Source organism: Myotis nattereri (assembly GCF_964212035.1).
Source record: "Myotis nattereri genome assembly, chromosome: 18".
Lineage (NCBI taxonomy): Eukaryota > Metazoa > Chordata > Mammalia > Chiroptera > Vespertilionidae > Myotis > Myotis nattereri.
In genome coordinates this window covers 16211899-16238400 of record NC_138093.1, presented here as the reverse complement: position 1 = coordinate 16238400, position 26502 = coordinate 16211899, and the positions used below count along the sequence as shown (strand labels likewise).

Below are 26502 nucleotides of genomic sequence, written 5' to 3'. Positions count from 1 at the left end.
GTCACAGGCTCCTGCCCCAAACACAATGTACATACAACTCCTGGGTCTTCAATGGCCACGTACCTAGTTTCTCTGTACCTACTTTAGGTCCAGAGAAACAAAGGCAAGGTCATCATCGAGGCAACTCACGCTGGCCAGGGAGTGCCTTACACAAGGTAAAAGCAGACGCAGGGACAGGATACCACATGAGACAGGTCCAAAACGAAAAAGGAGGCCATACTAAAAAGTAGGAAAGGAGGTAGGGCAGGCAGCATCTGTCAGACTGAATGTTTTATTTCAACAGACATCCCTGGTTAAAAAAAAAAAAGGTGGAGGGAGGGGTTCAACATTTCATCACACCCAATAGGGAGCAAATTCTCACCCTAGAACTCTGAGCCCCTTCGGAGGCATCACTCGAGTCTTTGCTCGCTCCAAGGCAGAAAGGAGCTGAGTTTTCTAACTTTTGTAAGAAAAATCTATCAAATATGTTCATTCTCGCAGAGGCGAGGGCTAGATCCTCGAGGACAGAGGTCCTGGGCGTGGAGCGGCCGGTGTCCCCGAGGGGGCGGGGCCGCGGGCTCCTGGAGACCCGGGGTCCGCGTCAGGTCGGAGCCTAGAACCCGTACTTGGCCTGGGTTTGCCGGCGGCTGAGCTTGTTCTCGGACCAAGTGTTCTTCAGCTCCAGCTCTCGCTCCTTAGCCTGTGGCAAGGAGACAGGGGCGGGGAGAGTCAGACTGAGGTGTTTTGTGTGTGTGTGTGTTTATATATATATATATTTATATTTCTTTATTGATTTCAGAGAGGAAGGGAGAGGGAGAAAGAGATAGAAACATCAGTGATGAGAGAGAATCATTGATCGGCTGCCTCCTGAATGCCCCTACTGGGGATCAAGCCCACAACCCAGGCATGTGCCCTTGGCCGGAATCGAACCGGGGACCCTTCAGTCCACAGGCTGACGCTCTATCCACTGAGCCAAACCGGCCAGGGCTGAGGTGTGTGTGGTTTTTTTTTAAAGAATATTTTTAAATATTTTTTTACTTATTTTAGAGAGGAAGGTAGAGGGAGAGATAGAAACATCAATGATGAGAGAAAATCACTGATTGGCTGCCTCTTGCACACCCCCCACTGGGGATTGAGCCCACAATCTGAGCATATGCCCTGAACCAGGAATCAAACCATGTCCTCCCAAACTAGACAAAACAATCAATAAAAGAAAAAGAAAATTATTGGCCAATATCACTGATGAACATAAATGCAAAATCCTTAACAAGTCCAGCCAGTGTGACTCAGCAATTGAATGTCGACCCATGAACCAAAGGCCACTGGTTCAATTTCCAGTTGGGGCACATGCCCAGGGTTGCAATCTTGATCCCCAGTAGGGGGTATGCAGGAGACAGCCATAAATGATTCTCTCATCATTGATGTTTCTCTTTCTCTCTCCTTCTCCCTTCCTCTCTGAAATCAATAAAAATATATTTTTAAATATAATAAAATACAGCACAGGGAATATAGTCAATCTATATATATAAAAGCTTAAGCGACCAAACGAGCAACCGGTTGACCAGTCGCTATGATGCGCACTGACTACCAGGGGGCAGATACTCAATGCAGGAGCTGCCCCCTGGTGGTCAGTGCGTTCCACAGCCAACCTCCCGCAGTTTCTCCCCCCAGCCAACTGCCCTGATCAGCCCCCATTTGGACTGGGTGAGATGGCCCTAATCAGCCCCAATCGCCAGCCAGGCCAAGGGATCCCCAGCCGTACACAAATTTGTGCACCAGACCTCTAGTCCTATCTAATAAAAGACAAAAAGGGTAATTAACCATACCTCCGCTATGCTTCCCATTGGCTAATCAGGGCGATATGCAAATTAACTGCCAACCAAGATGGCGGCCGGCAGCCACGCAGCTGAAGTGAACATGAGGCTTGCTTGCTCCAGTGATGGAGGAAGCCAAGGTTCCTCACCTGCTGCGGCCCGGCTCTGAGCTCCAGAAGCAACAATGTTTTAATTATAGAAGTTAAACAAACCCCAGATACCTGCTTTCAGCAGGCCGCGGCCTCAGAGCTGGGAGCACCAGTGATGGCAACAATATTTCAATTATAGAAGGTAAATAAATCCCAGAATAAAAAAGAAAAAAAGGAGAGGCTGGGAGCTTCAGTCGCCCGCCAGCCTGAAAACGGCCCTCAGCCCCTCACCCAGATTGGCCAGGCACCCCAGTGGGGACCCCCACCCTGAAGGGGGTGTGACCAGCTGCAAACAGCCATCAGTCCCTCACCCAGGTTGGCCAGGCACCCAAGTGGGACCCCCACCCTGAACCGGGACACCCTTCAGGGCAAACCAGCCAGCCCCCACCCGTGCACCAGGCCTCTATCCTATATAGTAAAAGGGTAATATGCAAACTGACCCCAACAGCAGAAAGACTGGGAATGACTGGTCACTATGACACACACTGACCACCAAGGGGCAGACGATCAATGCAGGAACTGCCCTCTGGTGGTCAGTGCGCTCTCACATGGGGGAGCTCTACTCAGCGACAAGCCAGGATGATGGCTGCCAGTACAGCGGTGGTGGTGGGAGCCTCTCCTGCCTCCTCAGCGGCACTAAGGATGTCTGACTGCAGCTTAGGTCTGCTCCCGCTGGCAAGTGGACATCTCCCGAGGGCTGCCGGGCTGCCAGAGGGATGTCTGATTGCCATCTTAGGCCCAATCCCCCCGGGGAGCAGACCTAAGCCAGCAAGTGGTCATCCCCCGAGAGGTCCCAGACTGTGAGAGGGCACAGACTGGGCTGAGGGACCCCCCCCCCGCCCAACCCTGAGTGCACAAATTTTTGTGCACCGGGCCTCTAGTATTATAATAACTATGTATGGTGCCAGATGGGTACTAGACTTATTGGGGGAACCACTTCATAAATTACATAAATGTCTAACCACTATGCTGGACACCTGAAACTAATATAAATTAAACTAAAATAAATTTTTAAAACCCTGTGATAAACTATTTCACTCCCTCTACGTTTAATAATGTTTTGGGCATACTGAGTTTATTTTAAGCACCTGTACCTGAGTCTTACATGAAGTGAGAATGACACAGAGTAGTAATTCTGAAGGACACACACACTCCTAGTGGCCACATGGAGAATGGCAGAGGATGCCTTCCCAGAGTTGGTGCCTGGCACCTGGGCTTTTAGCTCAGCCTTTAAATTCTCAGGTTTATAGGGATCCTGCCAGGCAGGCCAGGGCTCTCAGTGCTCTCACCTGATGAATCAGATATGTGATCTGGTGTTTCCGCCGCTGCTGGCCTGTTGGCTGCTCACCTTTCTTCTGCAAGAGAAGACAACACAACCATTAAGCCACAGGAAGAAAAGCAGAAGTTTTTCAGGGACCCAGATGGTGCAATGATGGGGAATGGGAAACCAAAGACACTGCCCAAGTCCTGGGGGGAAGAGTGTGTCTGGAGCTGTTTTTATGCCTATACACTTACAAAGCAATTATTTTTATTAAAGCTCTTATGCAAAAAACCCAAGCTCAGAATACTTGCCTGAAATAGCCTGCTAATATCCCCATTAGACTGGAAATACTGTCAGAACTCTGTCTTCTATTTCTTAATAACCCCATCCCACCCCCACACAAAGCTCTGCCCACAGTGAACACTTGATACCAGTTGTATTGCCTATAGTTCATCTAAAACAGCTTAAGTGCCAGAGCATAGACCTCCCTCCCCTCTCACAACCCCTCAAGCCTGTTCATCTCTGTCCCCTACTCCCCAGTCAGTCCAGATGTCTAGCCTGTCTCTTACCTACTGTTTACCAAGCTCTCTACCATCAAACTCTCTTACCTTTGGCTAAATCTCTACCTCCCCCATCCTAGTAAGTACCAACAGCTTCCCTGGAACTAGAATTTTCACCATCTCTCCACCTCTCTCCAATCATCCAACCTCCACCCATAACTGCACTGAACCACTAACCGAATTATGATGCAAAAGATCTACTGTCAAAATCTGTATTGGTCTGGGCTTTCATTCTGTGCTTTTTCTGTCCTCTGCCAGTGTTGTCTCAGACTAGAAGCTTCCTAATTAGCCCCACCCAACTCCCAAAACTCTCTGGAGTCTCCTCAGCACTTAAGTAATCAATTTGCACTGTAATCATTTACACTCAAGTGTCCTTAAATCTGTTTTCCCCAACTACACTGTAAACTCCGCAGGGACAAGATCCACATCTTTATCTTCATTTTTATTTTTACTTTATTTTTTTTAATATGTTTTTTATTCATTTCAAGAGAGTAAGGAAGAAGGAGAGATAGAAACATCAGTGAGAGAGAATCATGGATTGGCTGCCCCCTGCACGCCCCCTACTGGGGATCAAGCCCGAAACCTGGGCATGTGTCCTGGTGCCCTGACCGAGAATCGAACCGTGACCTCCTGGTTCATGGGTCAGCGCTTAACCACTGAACCACACTGGCCAGGCTTATTTTTATTTTTTTTAATCCTCACTAGAGAATACATTTATTGATTTTAGAGAGAGGAAGGAAGCGAGAGAGAGAAACATCGATCCGTTGCCTCCCATACATGCCCCAACTGGGAACCAAACCCACTCCAACTGGGGACCGAACCCACTCCCAACAGGAGACTGAACCCACAACCTAAGTATGGGTCCTGACTGGAAATAGAACCTTCGACATTTCGGTGTACAAGATAATAACAACCAACTGAGCCACAACAGCTAGGGCCTGTATTCTTTTTTAAAAATCTAGCTCAATACAATGAGATGGTGGAAAGAAAACTTAGACCAGGGAAAATAGCAAACTCCAATTCCTTGCTGCTATTTAATGTCATTTAATGTGACAGTTAAAGATGAGAAACATAAAACATCCAGCGCCATCCTTGGCCCACAGGGGGCGTTAACAACAGTTGCTATTGCTATGTGATAACTCTCTCCACCCACAGTTAGTAGAGCACGCTCTAAGTGGTTTTTCCAGTAAACAGTGATGGATCTACGCTGATCTAACCACTACCTTTGCTCAGTCCTATATGACCGCCAGCATTCAGTTAAAACAAATGGCTAGGGCTCAGATGGCCATCTGTGGCTGCAAATAAAACAAACGAGAGGAGAAGGGAATAAGATGCCTGACCTTGGCCTTGCTGGTGCTGGGCTGGAATCCAAGGTTTCCCCACATTCTCCCCCCCATGGCAGACTCAGAAATGTCCACGTTTGCTGTACTCAGCTACTAGGTGAAGAGATGGTCATCATTCTGAAAGATGACAACTAGCCCCAAGAAGGTGGGAGTGTGGTGTGGGAATATGAGGGATATAGCGTATGAAAAGACCCCATTAAGTGGCCCTGGCCAGTGTGGCTCTGTTGGTTGATTGTCATCCTGTGCACCAAAAGGTTGTTGGTTTGATTCCCAGTCAGGGCAAATGCCCAGGTTGTGGGTTCAATCCCCAGTTAGGGTATGTGCGGGAGGCAGCTGAACGATGTTTCTCTCTGACATCAATGTTTCTCTCTCTCTCCTCTCTCCTTTCTTCTCTCTCTAAAATCAATAAAAACATTTTTAAAAAAAGACCACAGATGGCTACAATAAATAATGGGGGGAAAAGACCACAGATGGCTACAATAAATAATGGGGAAAAAAGACCACAGATGGCTACAATAAATAAATAAAGGAGAGAGGAGGGGTTGCACACTGAGAACCTAGGACCCCAGGACTTCTGAGCTCTGTGGTGCCCATACCTCAAAGATACGCTGAGCTGGGTCCCAGCTTAATGGGATGGAGAAAGGGCATGACAGTAGGGAGAGGGCAGGGCGGCTATGGATTCTATCCAGCCAGGGAAGAGGCCACAACATATTAGCATCTTCCCAACTGGGAAACTGCTCCACCATTCCATCTCAGCAACCAGACTCCACCGTCCAGATGGAGAGCAACGTGCTGCAAAGTTCTGGAAGCAGGAGCAGTGTCTGTGAGGCTCAGTGCATACGCTAATGCCATTGACAACAGGTGTTTGCTAAATGTGTTGCTGACAGTAACAGTAGGAAGCAGGACCAAATTTTGCTCTGGGGCCTTCCAAGTTTGCCACTCAATAGATCTTTCCCACTTACTTTGCTGAATGACTTCATGGATTTCTCTTCTGTCAATGACTTGGTCATCCACTGCTGGGCCCCACTGAGCTGGTCATCACCTTTGATCTCCACAAAGTTGATCTCCTCCCTCCCTCGGTTCCTCTTGCCCTGCAGCCGCTTAAACTAGAAAAGGAGAAAAAATGCAGGAGTGGGGGGTTACGATTAGGAGATGTGGCTAAGGACCCATATGTTATCAAATCATTTCGTGACTCCCCAGTTCCACTGCATCCTCATTTCCCCTCTGTAATATCTGATTCACCCTGCCCACTACCAAGCTGCCCTGATGCCAGATGCATGGCTGCTTCTCAGTTCTCCTGGACTCAGGGAAAGGAAGATCAAGAGACATTTCCAAACATATGTGAGTACTGAGAATAATTTTATGAATTTGTACTCAAATTACTATAAATTATATCTGCCTAAAGGATTGCATGCAGTTTTCAAATGAACAATTTGGGATAAAAAAAAAATCCAGGAATTCTCCTCTGTAAATCAGTTATTTTTACATGTCTGTTCCTTCTCACTGGTTTGGTATCACCAATTCAGCAGACCCCACCCCAGAGCAGACATCAGAGAGGGAAAAAAAACATGGAGCTGCATAGAGAGGGAGCTTCATGGGAAAAGGCCTGGCAAATTTTCGAGGAGACCACTCACTCCTCTTTCCTCTTCCCCTCACGAAGCATACAGATCTCTCCAGTCACCCAAAGATGTTCCAGGAAGGGAGTGTGGGTGCTGAGGAACCAAATTAAAACATTCGGACTTCAGTCAGACCCAGGTCCTTGTCTGAGCATTAATGAGGCCTCTAGGGTCACTTTACCACAAAAAACTGACTTTTGCCACTGGATGAGCAGCTCCTTTATGCCTCTTAGGCTTAGAACAAAAAGAACCTAACTATGGAACTTGTCAAGAAGGACATAAGCCTGGCCGGTGTGGCTCAGTGGTTGAGCATCGATCTATGAACCAGGAGGTCATGGTTCAATTCCCAATCAGGGCATATGCCCGGGTTTCGGGCTCGATCCCCAGTGGGGGACATGCAGAAGGCAGCTGGTCAATGATTCTCTCTCATCATTGATGTTTCTATCTCTCCCTCTCCCTTCCTCTCTGAAATCAATAAAAATATTTTTTTAAAAGCACTATTTAGGAAAAAAAAAAAAAAGAAAGGACATACACAATATTAACCACAGGCAGAGAAGTATGCAAAGGTATGCACACCTTTCTGTGAACAGGTAAGTAGAAATTGGTTTTTGTTGTTGTTGTTGCACATGCTGGCTGGGCTAGAATTTCTTAAGAACCTGCATGCAAAGAGGAAGCAGCCTCTATTTCCAGCGCCCCCTCAATTGGCTATGACATCCCTACAGATAAAACAATACTTTATAACCTGAACATGGCCTGATGGCCACAGGACATAGGGCTCTTATATTCCCTTGCACTGAGGTTAGGAAGCTCAGCAGCAGCGGACCCAGTTACAGGAAACACAGGGGTTATTTAGTGTGGCTGCTGTTCCTTCCCAAAATCCATTCCCCCTTCTCCTGTCCTGTGAATGAACCCAACATGTTGGCTAGGCATATTATCACCCAACCAGAAGACTACCTGTCCTAGGCTCCCCTACCACTAGTAAGGCCATGTGACCAGATTCTAGGCCAGCCGTGGGCAAACTACGGCCCGCGGGCCGGATCTGGCCCGTTTGAAATGAATAAAACTATTGAAAAAAAAGACCGTACCCTTTTATGTAATGATGTTTACTTTGAATTTATATTAGTTCACACAAACACTCCATCCATGCTTATTCCAGCCCTCCGGTCCAGTTTAAGAACCCATTGTGGCCCTCGAGTCAAAAAGTTTGCCCACCCCTGTTCTAGTCAATGAAATAGGAGTAGAAGTGAACTTAGAAACTTTTGGGAAGTCTCCTAAAAGGGGAGGGAAAATGTCTCTTCTCTTTCCTCCCCACCCAGCTGCGGAGGGCAAGATGGAATGCAGAGGTGGCAGCTGTAGCCTCAGTTGCTATCACTGACCGTAAGAATAAAGGCCACAACCTAGAGGTGGCAAAATAATGATCAGAAGGGGACTGGACCCGACTACTTTGTGGAACTGTCCCACTAGTCCTGCCTGGCTTGCCTACTCTAGTCTTCTTTTACGAGGAAAATAATTACCTTCTCTTATAGAAGCCCTATTATTTGGAGATTCTCAGTTACGTGCTATCACACCTAATCCTAACTGAATAGTTTTTTGTTTTTTGGTTTTTTAAAAAAATATATTTTATTGATTTTTTACAGAGAGGAAGGGAAAGGGATAGAGAGCCAAAAACATCGATGAGAGAGAAACATCGACCAGCTGCCTCCTGGATACCCCCCACTGGCGATGTGTCCGCAACCAAGGTACATGCCCCTGACCGGAATCGAACCCGGGACCCTTCAGTCCCTAGACCGACGCTCTATCCAGTGAGCCAAACAGGCCAGGGCCTATCTGAATAGTTTTAAAGAGAATTTCCTTTAGCTTCCAATTTTCCTGTGGGTCAAAGATGGTCACTTGCGCTTTGTTAACTTACTGCTTCATCATCGATAAAGGAGGCATCTGAAGCAATTTCCTGGGGGGGTACCAGGGTCGGGTCCTGTACAGGATAGTAGCCACCACTGTAATAATCCTGCAGCCAAGGAAAGGAAAAAGCACATCAACTGAGGGCACAGTGGAGAGGGGACAAGGTCTGCCCAGGAACCGAGAAAACCCTCATCAAGAGGTAATGGTGACGCCCACACTAGAGCTCAGGTGGACCAGTGAAAGGCACAGAGCCTCAGGACCGCTCCCACAATTCAAGAACAACTTCGGCAGCTTTTCTGATATGCATCATCCAGACAGATGGGAATTTTTTAGGAAAGGGTGACAAGAAATAAAGATGTTCTCTCCTGCTTCAGTTTACACCCTGCTCCCTAGGCTGCTTCCCAAGAGTGATTCCCACCCTTTACATCTACTGTGCCCCCAGCTCTGCTCCTCCTGCTCATAGACCCTCATAAGCTCTGATGTGAGAGGGGGCAGAAGATGTGAGGGCAGGTCATTCCTGCTCTTCATTCTATTTAGGGCCTCTAGACACAGGGAGACTGCCTATAATGAACGGGCAGGAAGGCGTCCGGATCTCTGATGCAAAAAACAACCACTATCTGGAATTTACAAAGCTGGGAACAAAGCAAGTTTGTGTTACCAGATTTTTGGTTCAGGAATCTGATGCTTCTCCCCTTAGGGGTGAGCTATGCAGATGTCGTTATGGACCCTAGAAGAAGGCAAGGCCCCTGCTGCAGCCAAGCCAGGCAGCCATAGGGCTGAGAAACTGTGTCTACCCTGCCCACACTTTTTCTAATCCTTCCACCTTTGCTCCAAATTCCAAACAAATGCCCCTGTAAAAACATTCATTTTATAGTGAGCTAAGTGGAAAATAAGGCTTAATAATGACTAAATCAAAATGCTATATAAAAATCCAGAACGATTATGATTTTCCATAAAAGTACAGTTGGCCCTTGAATAACAGGAATTTGAACTGCATGGCTCCACTTACATGTGGATTTTTTCCGACACTGTAAATGCGTTTTCTCTTCTCTAGCTTACTTTATTGTAAGAATATAGTAGTATATAATACATATAATATACAAAATATGTGTTAATCAACTACTTACGTTATCAGTAAAGCTTCCAGTCAACAGTAGGCTAATAGTAGCTAAGTTTTGGGGGAATGGAAAGTTATTAAGAGGACTTCTGACTGTGCAGGGAGGAGGGGGCATCAGCCCCCTAACCCTCTCCTTGTTCAAGGATCAACTGTATTCACAATAACGTATTTACATTACAGGGTCCCCTAGTGTACTTAAAGTGCCTTAATTGCATAGACTGCCTCAATGATGTTTATAACTGGACAGAGAACTCCCTTTTGTTATTCATTTGCTGGATGTAAACAAGGTTTCTGATTTAAATAGCATCTTTTTTTTTTCCCTAAAGAGGTCAAAACACTCTCATCTTCCTTCCTTCTAACAATGTTTAAGGAAGACAGATTGTCCCTGATTAGCTATGGGATACAACAAGGTTTAACAGCCAATATCTAGGAAACACAATTGTTTGAGTTTCTGATCTGAAAAGGGTCCCTACCCATACCCAAACTGAAAATAAGATTAACACTGACCAGAGAATCACAGTGGTCGAAAGGGACTTAAGCCTTCCAACCATCCCAGGCCAGCAGGAAACGTTCTACAGCTGCCCAGCTGGGACCAGTCAGCCAGCTGCCTCTGCAAGTCCCCAAACTCCTGGGATCCCTCTCCATCTAAAGAAGCTCTGATTGCTGGGAAAGTCTTAAACCTATTCACAAGCCGGCACCCTGTACTGTCACTCTCTGAGGCCACAAAGAACAACCTAAATAGCTAATCCAAATAACATCTGAATAAAAAGTTATAACATTTATTGAGCACTTACTATGTTCCAGGTACCATGTTAAGCTAATGTAATTCTCCTAGCAATCCTATGAGGTTGCCATTTTCATCCCCATTTAACAGCTGAGGAATCTGAGACTCAGAGACAGTTGAGGATTTGCCCAGACTCATATAGCTTGGGATTCAAACCCCAAACCACCCTCAGACCTCATTCTCTATCACAGCCCAGCTGATAGCCCCCTAAGGTCCCCTCCCAGGGCCTTACTGGGTCCTTTCAACTTCTCATGACTCAGTCGGGGCCTCTCACCAATCTCCTTATTCCCTTGTCATTCAACAATCCAGGTTCCCTCCTTCCTTCCCAGTCCCACCTCTCCCCCTCCTTTCCGTGTCCTCTGACTTTCCACCTCCAGCAGCTCTTCTTGGACTCATTACAACTAGAAATCCAGGCCACAGTTCACTATCTTCATCATCCACATCTGCACAGCGATCTCGATCTCTAAGGTTAGAGACCACTCCTCTTCCACCTCTCCCTCTCTCACCAGAATATGTTTTCAGAATAAAGGTGTCAATTATGTGGTCCTACCTGTCAGACTTCAAGACTTGGGAAATTTTAGCCCAATATGGTTCAGAATAAAAGTAGTATGTTTTGAGGCCTGAAGGTATAGGAAAACCACTAGGAGATTTTTTAGTTCAGCCAAAGTGATGCCCAGAGGCTGTAGCACGGGCTCAGAGCTCTCCCTGACCGCCATGCTCCAACGATCCCTCCTACCCACCTGATAATAAGCACCAGCGGCATTGGCATCGCCATATGTGGAGAACTGACAGTAGCTGTAGTCGTCCCCAGGCTTGGGCATCCAAGGGGCCCCACTTGAGCCTGCTGCCATCTTGAATTCGAGGGGCGCATTGGCTGCGTCATCCTGGAAGGCGGGTTCTGGTTCCGTGCCTGGAGGCAGCTCTTCAGGGACAGAGGGAATGGGGTAAGGGTATGGCTCAACTCCAGGTGGCTCAGCCTTGTCAGGGAGGGAGAAAAAGTTCTCAGGGGCTACTTCTTCATCGCTGTCGTCCTCCTCCTGTGTGATCTGCTTCGTCACCTGCAGGGCAGCACTCTTGGCAGCAGCCTTGATGGCGGAGGGCGACGGCGTGGTGGTTGTGGTGCCCACAACAGGGGCGAGAGAGGAGGGCTTGGTCTTAGAAGCCTGCCTGGAGGGCTTAGTGTCAGAGGAGCCATCCGCGGGTTTCCGAGAGAAGGCATGGGGCAGGAGCAACCTGTTAGTCTCTTTCACAGTCAGGTTTTTAGGTTGGGGAAGCAAGGCAGACAAACCAGTCCCCTGGCCAGATCCCTGGTGAGCCCGCGTCAGGGAAGCCGGAAAGAAAGATGACAAGTGAACTGTTATGACATGTACTGCTAACGTCAAAAACAAGAATTACAGATATGTGCTCGAGCCTAAAACCTTATCAGCCCTGTTGCCTTCTCACCTTCACCTACTCCAGTGATCCAACCTGGGCCTAACTTCTATGTCAGGCCCCTCTTTTCTGCTGGCTGCTTCCCCCAGGTAAGATGTCGTCCCTGTTTCCTTGGCTCCATCCCTACCCAGCTCCATTGCCCTCTGCCACAGAGCCTCCCCTGACTGTGTTCTTGTCAAATATGATGGTCTCAACCTCATCATCCTTCTTCCCCAAAAGCCCAGGGCTCTCTCCAGCTATTCACCTAACCTCTCTCCATGTCCTGAAGGTTCCTCTTCACATGGGATCTTGCTGCTGCCTTTGGACTGCTCTAAAGTCAAGAACAAGGCTCTGTCCAAGAGACATTCATACATGTCCCTCCTTTGCCCAGGGAAAGCCCTAAAGATGTGTTACATTCAGCTCGTTTATGTCAGAGTCAAGCATTTAACATATCATAGAATCTCTCAGATTCTGCTTTCTGTATGCTACAGGGCCAGCCTGGCCTAACTGTACCGCTGCGGGAAGGCCAGTTTGAAAAAGGAGAATGGAATAAGGTCACTGGTCTTGGAGGACCAGTATACTATATCCCTCTCAGCCAAGAAATGCCCAGAACACATAAATAAGATTTGCAGTCAAGCAGGCCAGGCCGAACTTTTCATCCGGAAAATGGGCTCCTTTCCCTGCTGCCTGTGTTCACAGGTTTGGGTCACTCCGGCCTGACACAGCCCAGAGGCTCAGAGTCATAGGAACCGGAATGAGGTTCCATATGGAGCACATCCTCAGGAGAGCTCTGAAGTGTCTGACTTCTCAGATGACACTTGGATTCATGGCTACATCCCTTTGCAATGATGGGTCCCCACTCTGCCTTCAAGTTGAGAGTTTCTCTAACTACTCATCTCTTCCTACCACCCCGAAGACTGCTCTTTACACTGGGGTGCCCTCTGATCCGAGCCAGCGTCCTCCCATCACTTTCTATGCCCGTCCACCTCCTCCGGGAAGCCATGCTGATAGCATGGTCCTAAATGTGAAGTAAACAGGAAGAAAATCTCGGGAGCCAGAATAAAGAAACAAAGAAAACAGCAGAGACCATCTCCTGGCACCAGCTGGTTGAAGGCCTCTGGTCTTGACTACGGAGCAGCAGCCAAATGTAACAGTTAGGAGCCTGGACTCCATAGTCAGACCACCTGAGTCTAATCTCAGCTCTCCAGCCCTGCCTCGCCCCCCACAATTGTCTGACCTTCAGCAAGTTCTTTAATCTCTCAGTTTCCTCCTATGTAACACAAGGATGATGATAACACTATGACAGGCAATATTATAAGGGTTAAATCAATTAAATGCTACTAAAGCACTCAGAACAGTGCCTGGTACACAATAAGTGCTATTGAAGTGTTTATTTTCTAGTTTAAAAATGAGGCAGGGAGAAGATGAATAATTTTAAAATACAGATGTTCTCGAAACAAACTCATTAATACAGAGAACAAATGGATGCTTGCCAGATGAGAGGGGGGTTGAGGAGCTGGATGAAAAAGGTGAAGGGATTAAGAAATACAAATAAAAGTTATAAAATAGTCATGGGAATATAAAGTACAGCATAGGGAATAGAGTCAATAATATTGTAATAACTGTATGATGTCAGGTGGGTATTAGAAAGGTGTGATCATTTTCTAAGTTATATAAATGTCTAATTACTATGTTGTACACCTGAAACATAACACTGTATGTCAACTTTAATGGAAAAATTAACATTTTAAAAATAAATTACAGATGTTCCCTAACATCATTTTGACCAAGCCATTGTTTCTATCTTTCCTAGATAATCCTTTTACCTGAAACATAGTGAATCAAACTGAGCTTCAATTCATCTCCCTACCACTGCCTGTCCTGTAAGAGGTAACACTACCACGCTAAAGTGAGGAGAGGGCAGAGAACACAAAGTCTGATGTTATCAAAGAAAACAGAATCGTACTGAAACAGTTGGTCCTCAAATGCCTGCGTTTGTTCTAAGCCTGATTTGGAAACTGCTGGGCATCGTAAATCCTGTCTTTTAGAAAGTAATATGGGAAGAAGAAAAAATGGCTGTGATTGTGTCATGAAGCTTACCTGAAGGACAGTTTTCTTCTTTGTGGGTTCATCTTCCTCGGAATCTGACTAAGAGAAAAAGACATGGAATAAGGCCTCACTGTTTAAGGACAGTGGGGGAAACATTCAATACAGCACGTGTGAAGGACTGTGTCCACCTCCGGCAAGGGCACCGCCACCCTCAGCCCAGGCCACCAGCAGAGCTCCCGTCCTGCTTTCACACATCTTCAGAGAACGGGGGATGTGCTGAGCTCCCCTGGTCTTTCATTCTCTTACCCTGTTGCATCAATTTCTATTTCTTTATATTAAAACCATTTTCTCCCATTTAGTCTTTGATGGAAATAAAAAGCTATACCCATTCTTCTTCCTATAAATCTGTCCACTAGAAGATGAATGGGATTTGGCCCACAATCTCACCTAATCTCAGCTTCATTTCTAAAACCACTTATATAGACTACATAACCACAGGGCTGGGGAACTCTCGTGGGATTAAGTGGTGTGTTAACTACTCTTCTATGAGGCATTAAAGGTCAAAGCCATTGGAGAAATCCATTCCCTCTCCAAGTATGATCTATTATCTGCTGAACAGTTGTTCGTGTCCAGAAAGAAGGCTAGCAAATGATGACTGTGAGAATTTGGGCAAGACAGAAGGTCATCTGTATTATCCCTCTGACTCATCAGAACTGCTTCAAATACAAGCTCTCACACTGAAAAATATCTTAAACTTTTAACTCAATACTAATTCTTAGTATCTTCAACTACCAGAAAGATGCAAGGCATATGAACAGCAAGCTTTAACATTTCATTTTTAAAAGTAATCCCAAACCAAGAACCTTAAAAGCTTTCCATCTGTTGTCAGGACCTTGATTTGGGCATCTATAAATAAAGATGATTAGGCAGGAATCACCTCCAAGATTCTACACAAATTCAAACCCTCTGCTTATCTTTTTCAACTGACCTTCCCATCTCTCTTTCTGGATTTGTCTGTTATCGGATCTTCATATATATATATATATACATATATATATATATATATATATATACATATATATATATATAATATGTTTTTATTGATTTTAGAGAGAGAGGAAGAGAAACATTGATGTGAGAGAAACATTAATAGGTTACCTCCCTTACACACCCCGACTGGGGATCACACCCACAACCTGGGTGTGTGCCCCAACCATGAATCAAACTGCGACCTTTCGGTGGATGAGATGACGCTCAACCAACTGAGCCACACCAACCAGGGCTACCAGGATATTTTAATCATCATTACTAAGAACCTATTATAGGGCCTGACTGAGTAGCTCTGTTGGAGTGTCATCCTGATACGCCCAGTTTGGGGGTTCAATCCCTGGTCAGAACCAAGCAATAAATGCATAAATAAGTACAACAAATCAATGTTTCTCTCTCTAAAATCAATCAATCAACCAATAAAAAGAACCTATTCTATGCAGGACTGAGTGCTAGATAGTGTACACAGAGCTTCCCGACTGGTGTCCCATGGCTGGGGTAAAGCTATGATATGGGTCTACTCAGCCCACAGGCACCTGGCAGGGCTTGGAGTACACGGACTACAGAGGCAAGCCCTGGGCCAGTTAGTCAGTGTGCCTCAGAGGTTTTCTGTATGTGCCAGGACATGACAAAAGTCCCTCCCCTCAAGGAGCTGACAGTCTGGTAAGAATAATGACAAGCACCCAAATAACTAATAACTAAAGGCAGTAAGAGTTAAGGGCATCAAGTGTGGTTCAAATATGCCTTCAAAGAATCTGTTGTTCTTACATTTGTGCCTTCTTTCATGTAAGTCCCTCGCCTTCTCTCTCCCTGTACCTATACCACTACCACCACCCACTCTCCTGTCAATCTACACCCTTGTACTTCCTCATTCAAAACTCCTGAGAAGTCTTCCGGGAGAGTCTCACCTTGTTCTTTCTGACCCGGTGTCATTCATTTGTTGAGATGGGATCACTCTAACCCTGATTTAGTTGCGCTTGCTTTGGAAACGTTACATTTTTCATGTATACATTCTGGCCTTGCCTCGCCTCTGACAGCCAAGGCCCTATAGTTCAATATTGCCTCAGAGTAGTCAGTACATAATCATTTTTTTAAATTTATTGATTTAAGAGAGAGAGGACAGGGAGAGAGGGAGAAAGAGATAGAGAGAGTTAGAGATACATCGATTTGCTATTCCACTTATTTATGCATTCATTGGTTGTTTGTTGTATGTGCCCTGACTGGGGATCAAATCCACAACTTTGGCTTATCGGATAACACTCTAACCAACTGAGCTACCCGGCCAGGGCCATAATGACTTTAATAATTACTAACTGCCATAGTGTGTGTGTGTGTGTGTGTGTGTGTGTGTGTACTTACATGTGAGGGGTAGGATAAGGTGGTAAAGGAAAGGACAGCCATCTGCTGAGTCCCTGCTATGTGTCAGGCAATTTGCGCACAATCGCTCATTAACCCTTACAATAACATCTCAAAGCAGGCATTAGTATCTCAATTTTACGGGTAAGAAAAATAAGGTTCCGAGAGGTCAAATATGACCGAGTCCGTTCTGGCTCCCATGTTTTTGCAGCAACATCAAGCTGAGCTGTCCGTGTTTGTCCAGGTTTGAGATCCACACTGACCAGATCCTACGAGACTCCACAAGACTCAGCCAAGAAAGCACCACCCACAGAATCAGAAACACAGGTTTGAGTCTCAGCTTTGCCACTTACTGGGCAGGGAATCCCCCAATAAGCCATTTAACTAACTCTAAGCCTCAGTTGGAAATACTTATCCATGTCACAAAGATGTTCTAGAGATTACACGAGCTGCTCTGAGAGAAAACGTATACAGTAAACTAATATTCAAAAGAGGTCAAGGATTATTCTCTCTAGTCTGCCAAGATGTCAAACTCAACCAAAGAAAAAGCCTTAAGCCCCAAACACCTAAGCATTTTCAACCTTTTCTCTCAGTTCCAAACTCCCATTGCCTCAGGTCCTCCTGATCATCTCCCATCTTTTGACCATGAAGGTTTATCTTCCTCCCAGCGGACCACAGAGTACCACCCCATTATGGGGTATATGAGGGTCTCTTGAAGTCCCCAGGCACGTTTAAACTTTAACATCTTAGCCCTAGCCTGTTTGGCTCAGTGGATAGAGTGTCAGCCTGTGGACTAAAAGGTCCCGGGCACATGCCCAGGTTGTGGGCTCAAGCCCCAGTAGGGGATGTGCAGGAGGCAGCCGATCAATAATTCTCTCTCATCGTTGATGTTTCTATCTCTCTCTCTCTCCCTCTCCCTTCCTCCCTGAAATCCATACAAATATATATTTTTTAAAAAAACACAAGTTTAGATACCACTCAAAACACTTCTGGGCATGTGGGGGCCTGATTGAAAACTAACAGGAAACAGAAGGAAAGTTCAGCAAGGAATTATCCAAATAGTCACAAAAGATAATAAATTTTGGTTTAGAGTTCCAAAAAGCAGAGTGATGAGTAATCCAAATGATAAAAGATGTGTCATATATTCTCCTGTCACCCTGGGAAGGATGGAGGGAGGAGGAAATACAGCTGCCTTCGAGCATTTGAAAAGAAAATCAATTCTGCTTCTATTGAGAACTGGCTAGAAGCAATGGGCTTAGCTTAGGCGCACGGTACTTAACTTAGACTCAAGGAGAACTTCCTTGATGGTGAGAGGTACAGAAGCATATCGGGGGTTTTTCTTTATCACAGTAAAATACATATAACATAAAATTTACCACTTAACCACGTAAGTGTACAATTCAGTGGCATTAAGTACATTCACAATGTTGTATAACAAACACCACTATTTCCAGAACTTTTTTTTAATATATTTTTTTTATTTCAGAGAAGAAGGGAGGAGAGAAAGAAACATCAATGATGAGAATTGATCCCCACTGGGGATCGAGCCTGCAACCCGGGCACGTGCCCTGACCAGAAATCGAACCGTGACCTACTGATTCATAGGTCGACCCTCAACCACACAGCTATGTCGGCCAGGCTTCTGACCTTTTTCAACATCCCAAACTGAAACTCTGTACCTACTAAATGATAACTCCTCATTTCCCACCCCCACCCTCCAGCACCTGGTAACAACTCTTCCACTTTCCATCTCCATGAATTCGCCTATTCAGGTTCCTGGTATAAGTGAATCATACAATATGTATCCTTTTGTGTATAGTATTTACTTAGCATAAGGTCTTCAAAGTCCATCCATGTTACTGCATGTATCCAAATTTCAATCCTTTGTAAGGCTGAATAATATTCCTCAGTATGTATCTCTCACACTTTGTTGATCACTCATCTGTTGATGGGCACGGGGTTGCTGCCATCTTTTGGCGCCTGGGAGTAATGCTACTGTGCGCAGTGGTGTACAAGAACCCGTTTGAATCCTTGCTTTTAACCGTTTTCACAGAGGAGTGAAATTGCTAGATCACATGGTCATTCTAATTAACTTTTTGAGGACCTGTCAAACTGTTTTCCCCAGGAACCTATTAAATGAAAGTTGTGGAGCCAACTCCTATAGAGCACTACAGACCAGCGAATGGCAATCTAAGTGGGTCTGTGCCATGGGACCCAGAGAAACGGGCAATGCTAGAAATACCAGAGCACCCAGGGCTGGGAGAAGTGTGCAGGGCCAGAATAGGCATTCCTGAGTTTTGGAGGCACAAACTGATCGTCTCTCTCTCCCTCTCTCTCTCTCTGGCTAATCCTCACCTGAGGATATTTTCCCACTGATTTTTAGACAGAGTGGAAGAGAGGGGAGAGACAGAGAGAGAAACATCGATGTGAGACACATCGGATTGGTTGGCTCCCACCCCCCCAAGATCAAGCCTGCAATGGAGGTACATGCCCTTGACTGGAATCGAACCCAGGACCCTTCAGTCCACGGGCTGATGCTCTACCAACTGAGCCAAACAGCCAGGGCTCTTAAGAAGAAAGGATTGTATTTCTTCTTGGCCTCACAAGAGCCTGAGCCTCAATGGCCACCACTGTCCCCTCTGCTCTAGCTGCCAAGAGTGACAAGACACACACACCCTGAGACTGCTGAGCAAGAACGGAAACAGACACTTTCCATTAAGCTAAGCCCAGTGGGATCTGCTAATCTATCAGAGCCTCATTCCCCATGGCAGCCTCTCTCTTATCTTCTCAGGCTCTGGTTCTCACAGGCTGCCTCTCCAAAAAGCAATCACTAGTTGCCGGGGCCAGGAGCCAAGGAGGAAATAAGGGCCCAAGCTCAGACAGACAGAGACAAAGAGACAGACAGTCTCTCTCTCTCTCTCTCTCTCTCTCTCTCTCTCTCCCTCTCATCTGGTCCCCCCGCCCCTGCCCCCCCCCCATCACACACACACACACACACACACACACACACACACACACACACACCTCCACTCCAGGCTCCAGACTCAGGTCACTACTACACTCCTCTCTGCTATTACCCCAATCAGCTAGATTCGCCAATGTTTTTTACTCTTTGGTCTGAAACACCTTCTGCTTACATCTGCATTTTAGTTAGGTTATCATTTTCTCTCCCATTTTGCACGCCTCATTGTATTGCTTTCCTATTTCTGTCTGCCCGAGGCTCTTCTCTTTTCAACAGGCAGAACAAAACCTATCTGGGTGCATATATGACTTCTGCTACCACCAAACTGTGTGATTTTAGGCAAATCACCTCTGTTCTCTAAACTTCTATTTCCTCATCTATAAACTAGAAACAATACCTTCCAGGGTCACGAAGTGCCTCGCACAATGTCAGGTGTTAAGCAAGTGGCCCACAGTGTTAGTGGGGCCCTCATTCCCTTTCTATTCAGAGCTAAAACTTAGCTTAAACCACTGCAGTCAACTCTTAATTATTTGGTTAACAGAAATGACCAAAATTAGTGAAAAATCAATCACACAGCTTCAGCCTTTCCACTATCTGAGTAAACAATCTGAAAGTATGGGTAACACTAATCCAAATAAGCCTACATTCCTGGTTGCTTTGGAATGCACGTTCTCTCAGTAGACTTACTCTTCTAATTTTGGTTTTCTAGATTCTATTTTAGTCTAATTTTGGTTTTCTAGATTCTATTTTAGTCTAATTTTGGTTTTCTATATTCTATTTTAGAAGTCTGTATCCTCTAAGCCCATGACATCAACAATCGACCAATGTCCGGAGGTAGCTTGGGTGGAAGCAAGAGTAAGAAGGGAAAAGAAGAGGACGAAGTAACCACTTCATGGACCGTTCCTAACTCCTCAGACAAATCAAAAGCTGAAATGTGATTCTGCCACGCGCCTGGAGACAGAATATGATACTAACCTATCCTCTGGCTGCAGCTAATGGATGAGTGACCGAAATCAAACCAATCTCTCCCACAAAACCAGAATTGGGACTAAGATTGTAGTTCAATCTGGCTGACCACTAAAAGGAAGGGAATGAGAAAACACGAAGGTGTGATGGCCATCTTTCACTGCAACCAAGGCTAATAAGCAGCAGGGGGAAGTGGCCTGCAGCTGAATGAGTCAAATGTGCAAGAAGCTGTGTGGGTCCCAATTCCTGACCCAGCACTTTCTGAGGTACCTCAGTGCATCTGATGCTTTACTATTTAAAGTAGCTTGAGTTGGTTTTTGATACTTGCAACCAATTAAATCTAACGAATTCCCAATCTGCTCTGCCTTTTTTATTCCCCAAATAAATGGCATCACTGCTCTCCCAGTGGGCTGGGCCAAAAGGCAGGGGTCAGCCTTAAATCCTCACCTTGATCCATGACATCCAATCAATCCTCTAGTCTTATCACTTCTACCTCCTGAACAGACCTGGAGCCTCCAGTTCTTTCCAGGCCCTGCTACGCCCTTTTCCAGACGGCCATCATCTCACACACTGTGTCTCTGACAGTCTTGCTCCCTCCAGGCCTTTCACCATCTGTGATCAGAGAATTCTCGCTCAGCCTTTAAGGGCTCTTCACTACCCCAGAATAGAAAGGCCTCTGCATGGCATCTAAGGCATATTATCATCTGGCCTCAACCTTTTTCTCTCTGTAACCCCTTCTTTTTTTCATATACATGTATATGTATACATTTATTTATTTCAGAGGGGAAGGAAGAAGAAAAGAGAGAGACAGAAACATGAGTGATGAGAGATAATCATTGATTGGCTGCCTCCTGCCTACTCCCCCACTTGGGGATCAAGCCCGCAACCCAGGACCTTAGTCCCCAGGCTGACACTCCATCCACTGAGCCAAACTGGCTAGGGCGGTAACACCTTCTCTCATCACTTCCCCTGCCCACCCATGGGCTCCAGTTGCTGTGCCTTCAGGTTCTCCCACAGCATTTTCCTTCTCCCCCCTCTAGGCTTCTGTACATTTTATTCCCTCTGCCTGAGGGGCTCCTCCCCAGTCCACCGCTCTCTCTGGCCACCTCCTACTCATCTGTCTTCTCTCTCTTCAGCTATCTCCTCTTTCTGGAGCCTCCCCAACTGCTGGACTGGTGTGCTCCCATGGCACCAGCTCTCTCCTCTGACTTGACCTGAAATCCATTTCCTTGTTGGGCTCCTCCAATAGACCATTCGCTCCTTTTGAGCAGGGTCTATCATGTTCACTGCTGTACTCTTAGCTCCTGGCAGAGAAGTAGCTCAATGCTGAGTTAATTTAATTAATAAAAGTTCAGCGTTAATTACTTCTACTTTAGCACCCAACTCTAAAGGGAAATTACTTAAGGAAACCTAATTCGTTTATTTAAACGTGTACTGAGAGCCTACTAAGTGTGAGACACAAAGCTTAGATCCAGAGGGGCTGAGACCTGGAGGGGGCACGATTTCGGAGGCGAAGGTCACCCTCACCTGATCATCCTGAATACTCCTAGGCTATCTTTCTGTCCCCAGGAATCGTGTGTTCAGAGAACAGTAACTTGAACAGATCAAAGTGGGAACGGAGCCAGCTAAAGGCCAGCGTGTGACTTAAGTTTAACTATCCATGTCACACAGTCCACCTCAGAAACTGAGGGAATTAGACTTACAAGGCAGGGAGAGAGTTAGGAGTCCTCAGAGTGTGCTGCCATGTCGGCCAGCCTACATGGAAGGCTCAGTAGTCCCCACCAGCAACTTCTCTACTGCTGCCTTCCCAGACCCAGGAATGAGCCTTCCCACGGTCACGGTGGAAGGAGGCAGCTGGTTCAGGGCCCCTTCCCCCAGACACCACAGTGAGGCTAAGGCACAGTCTGGGGAGAGAACTGTGAAGAGGGGAGAAAAGAGAACGCCAAGGAAATGAACCTATTTTCCTCTGTCGTATTCAGGGGCTTTCCTTTGTTTCAGGTTAAATCCAGGTCAAAGTAAATTTCAGTGTGGCAACAAGAGGCTTTTGGACCCTCGACTTAAAAAATGACAGACTCGCCCAAACCGGGTTGGCTCAGTGGATAGCGCGTCGGCCTGCGGACTCAAGGGTCCCAGGTTCGATTCCGGTCAAGGGCATGTACCTTGGTTTCAGGCACATCCCCAGTAGGGAGTGTGCAGGAGGCAGCTGATCGATGTTTCTCTCTCATCGATGTTTCTAATTCTCTATCCCTCCCCTTCCTCTCTGTAAAAAAATCAATAAAATATATATTAAAAAAAAAAAATGACAGACTCGGGTGAGAAAGGAGGAGGAAGTAATCTGGAAGAAAGTTTGGAACAGGTAGGGAGGGAGATTCTGGAACCGCCCTTCCCATGAATAATCCATATTTATTTGAGTTCATTCACTCAGAACATACTCAGTAGTGTCACTATGTGCCAAGCATTGTTTTAAACCACTCACAGGGGTTCTCAACCTTCCTCATGTCGCGACCCTTTACTACAGTTCCTCATGTTGTGGTGACCCCCAACCATAAAATTATCTTCGTTGCTACTTCATAACTGCAATTTTGCTACTGTCATGAATCGTCATGTAAATACCTGACATGCAGGATGTGTTTTCAGGGGTCGCGACCCACAGGTTGAGAATCTCTGCCTAGAGACATAGTGTGAATAAGATAAACCATAAGCCATGCCTTTGTGGAGGCAACGAAACTCAATAGCATACTGCCCGGCCGGTGCGGCTCAGTGGTTGCGTGTCGACCTCTGAGCCAGGAGGTCGCGGTCTGACTCCCAGTCAGGGCACATGCCCAGGTTGTGGGTTCGATCCCCAGTGTGGGGCCTGCAGGAGGCAGCCGATCAATGATTCTCTCTCATCACTGATGTTTCTATCTCTCTCTCCCTCTCCCTTCCTCTCGAAAAAACAAACAAACAAAAAAAGTAGATAGTATGCTAGGCAGGAGGAAAAAAAGGAGGCATATGTAACACTCTTTGTAATACTTTAAGCAATAAAACAATTTTAAAAAAAAGTAGATAGTATGTTAGGCGGTGGTAAGCGCTGTAGAGAAAAATGAAACAAAGAAAGGGGTGCGGAAGAGTGGGTGATAGGAAGTTGCAATTTAAATAGGTAGGCGAGGAAGTCCTCACTGAAAACATGTCTTTTTTTTTTTAATATATTTCTACTGATTTCAGAGACAGAGCCCACCACCTGGGCATGTGCCCTTGGCCAGAATCGAACCCGGGACTCTGCAGTCTGCAGGCCCACGCTCTATCCACTGAGCCAAACCGGCTCGGGCAGAAAACGTGTCTTTTAAGCTACGAACTGAAAGAGGAGAGGGAGAGAACACTAGGATTCCTGGGGAAGAAACCCAGGGCCCGGAAGCACTAAGAGCGGAAACGGCGCCCAGGCAGCGGTGGAAGTCCGTAGGAAAGCGGTAAGAAAAGAGCAAGAAGCTTCTCTCGGGGGGGTTCCTGAAGGTAAGCCAGGGGCTGGCCAGTTAACTTTTCAGAAGAGAAAGAAAGTAAGGAACTCGGGATAAACTCTAAAACACTACCTGCCCGTCCCGGCTGGTGTGGCTCAGTGGTCAAGCACCAACCCACGCACCAGCTCCATGACCGGTCTGGGCACATACCCGGGTTTCGGGCTTGGTCTCCGGGCGGGGATGTGAAGGAGGAAGCCGATGGATGCTTCTCTCTCGCTGTTTCTATCTGTCTCTCCCTCTCCCTGCCTCTCTCTGAGATCAATAAACACTCACACATATACAACACTGCCTGCCCCGATCCCCAAAGTATTCCAGAAAAGGCCTTCTAGCTTTCTGCTCTAATAAACAGAAAATATAAGCTTGGCTGCCTCTTCTAGAAATAGTCCCCAAGCACCCTAACTCCCCTAAGCTCGGCAATGCCTGAATGGAGACACGGAGCCCCGGACCTGGGGCTCAGACAGACCCCCTCCGCCCTCCACCAGGCAAGACCTTGCCCGCTCAACACCCGTTTCTCAACTGTAAGACCCCGAGTTCTGTCATACCTGAAGGGTCAAAGCCTGCCGAACGATCTGAACCCAACAAATACTCCATTTCTTCCCTCACTCCCCTCAAAAAGAGAACCCAGGATTCCTGCCCTTTTCCTTCAGCCCCTGATGCTTGTAAGTCCCGAGGCAAAGGGAGAGGTTAGTCTCCAGTTCAGCTCAAGGGCTTCAAGAATCCTCTCTCCTGTCACCGCGCAGGTCCCAGATGTTAAGCTGCCCTCAGCGGAGGAGGGAAAACAAAACAGAGCAAAAGACCTGGCCCGAGGCAGAAGATGCAACAAGAGGGCGCAGCGCCAGGTGTCCCGAGGCCTGAGCCTGGGTCTCAGGCCCAATGATGGGGTGCGACCCTTCTGCAGGCGGGTCCAGCCTCGAGAAGCGGCAGGCACCAGCCCCTTCGCTCCCCGAGGCGGGCAACCTTCAGCTCAGTTCATTGCATGGACTAGGAAGCCAGCGGCCTGGCGTCCATGGAGGCGTTCATCGGAGGGAGTCCTGCCTCCGGCTGTGCCCGTGCCCACGCCCCATGGAGTGCAGGGGTGCCCTCCTCGGATACTCACATCCCCCTTATGCAGCTCCGGCGCCGCAATCTTCACGGGCTCCGTTCTCTTCTTTGGCTTGGGAAGCCCCAGGGGGGGCCCGGCGCCGCCGATAGGGGGGGGCAGGCTGAGGCCAGGGCCCAGGGCCGAGGGCAGCCCCAATCCCAGCCCCTCCCCGACCCCCGCAGCTTCAGCCGGGCTCACGCCTGGAGGTGGGGGGAAGCCTCCCAGGCCGAAGGGCAAGGGGGGAGGGGGCTGGAGCCGGGGGTCTCCGCCGGGTGGGGGCAGCAACAGCGGAGGGGGGAAGGCGGGGGCTAGCATCTGAGGGGGCGGAGGCAGCAGGGCCGGACCCTTGGGTGCGGGGAGAGAAGCGAACAAGCCCCCTAAAGTCGGCCCAGATGTGGGTGCCGCCGCCTCCTCCTCCGGCTCCGCTTCATCCGGCTCACTTTCATCGCTGCTGGCGTAAGCAACCAGCGACATGGCGCCTCCGCTTTTGGGGGCGCCCTTGCCGGCAGACTAGGCCTACTTGAGACCGGGGATGCCCGGAGGCCTAGTGGGCCCCGCCACTTGGCGGGGCGGGGAACCGTAAAGTCCACCTTCTCCGTACTCGAGGGCTAGCCCCGGCAGTAGCCCATCGCCACAGCGGATTTCCACCGAATAAGACTTCCCTCTTCACTTAGGCTCCCAGTCCCGGGCAACTACACACAGCTAATGGCCGCCGCGTCACTCCGCCCCCTCCTTCCCTCTCTAACATACGAACTACAACTCCCAGAAAGCTTTGGACATAGCCCCATTCTCCGCCGCAGGGAATTCGGTGCAAGGCCCGGCGGGAGTTGGAGTCCGAGGGAGGATTAAGGGTTGCGCCTTAAGACAGATGGTCCACCCGCCTCTGGCGCGAGGTCTTCTGGGATGAGTAGGTTTTTTCGAGCGGTGATGTCGCCAGACAATTCCTGGGTGACTACCAGCCCCGTCGGTCACCGCGGTAATCACGGAGGCAGACAGGAGAGCCTTTCGGTTCTTGAAGTTCCCTAAGGGTAGCCTCTTGAGCGCTAAGGTTTATGGGAGTTGTAGTGCTCGTCGAAACTGCAAGTGATGTCGGGAATGAGAGGGAGTCTGGGAAGGTGGCGGATTAGGGGGCCAGAGGAGAATAGCTTAAAGAGAAAGTGCTACGGAAATAAACTGAAGTTCCCCAGTCGGCTGAAACCGGAGTTGGAATCAAACACCCCAAAAAGAGACAGGGCCCGAGAGACCTGTAGGAAATTGGGCTGCGAGCTAGAAAGAGGCGAGCTTTCAAGCTTAACAATAAACATCTGAGAGCTGAAATACATGTGACATAAGAGGGAGGAGGTGGCCCCCCCCCTCTTGACGAAGGTGCACATCCCGGAGCAAACCTAGCCCTTGCAGCCTGGGGACTGGCTCCCCCTGCAGCAGCCGTGAGACAGAAAGATGTCAGGGGCGGTGTCTAAGGCTACTCCCTTCCCTCGGCCCAAAGGAGCCCCTGCATCTCAGCCCCCCCACAAATCTGGGGCATCCCCTGCGCCATCGCTGTCTGCCACGACTCCCACCTCCCCCTCTGCACATGCCCTCCAGATGGGCTCTGTCTGTGCCTGGCGTTCATCCG

General features: G+C 47.6%; 1 protein-coding gene across 1 annotated transcript; it reads right to left on the bottom strand.

Moving 5' to 3' along the window:
• Window positions 1-251: 251 nt before the first annotated feature.
• Window positions 252-25627, bottom strand: PRCC (proline rich mitotic checkpoint control factor). The gene is made up of 7 exons (XM_081113318.1): window positions 24903-25627; window positions 14033-14080; window positions 11263-11829; window positions 8632-8727; window positions 6069-6212; window positions 3232-3297; window positions 252-679 (listed from the first exon to the last, which is right to left on the bottom strand). Exons 1-7 carry the CDS (start codon window positions 25359-25361, stop codon window positions 593-595), a joined length of 1467 nt encoding a protein of 488 aa, XP_080969444.1. The 5' UTR covers window positions 25362-25627; the 3' UTR covers window positions 252-592.
• Between the last annotated feature and the right edge of the window lie 875 nt (window positions 25628-26502).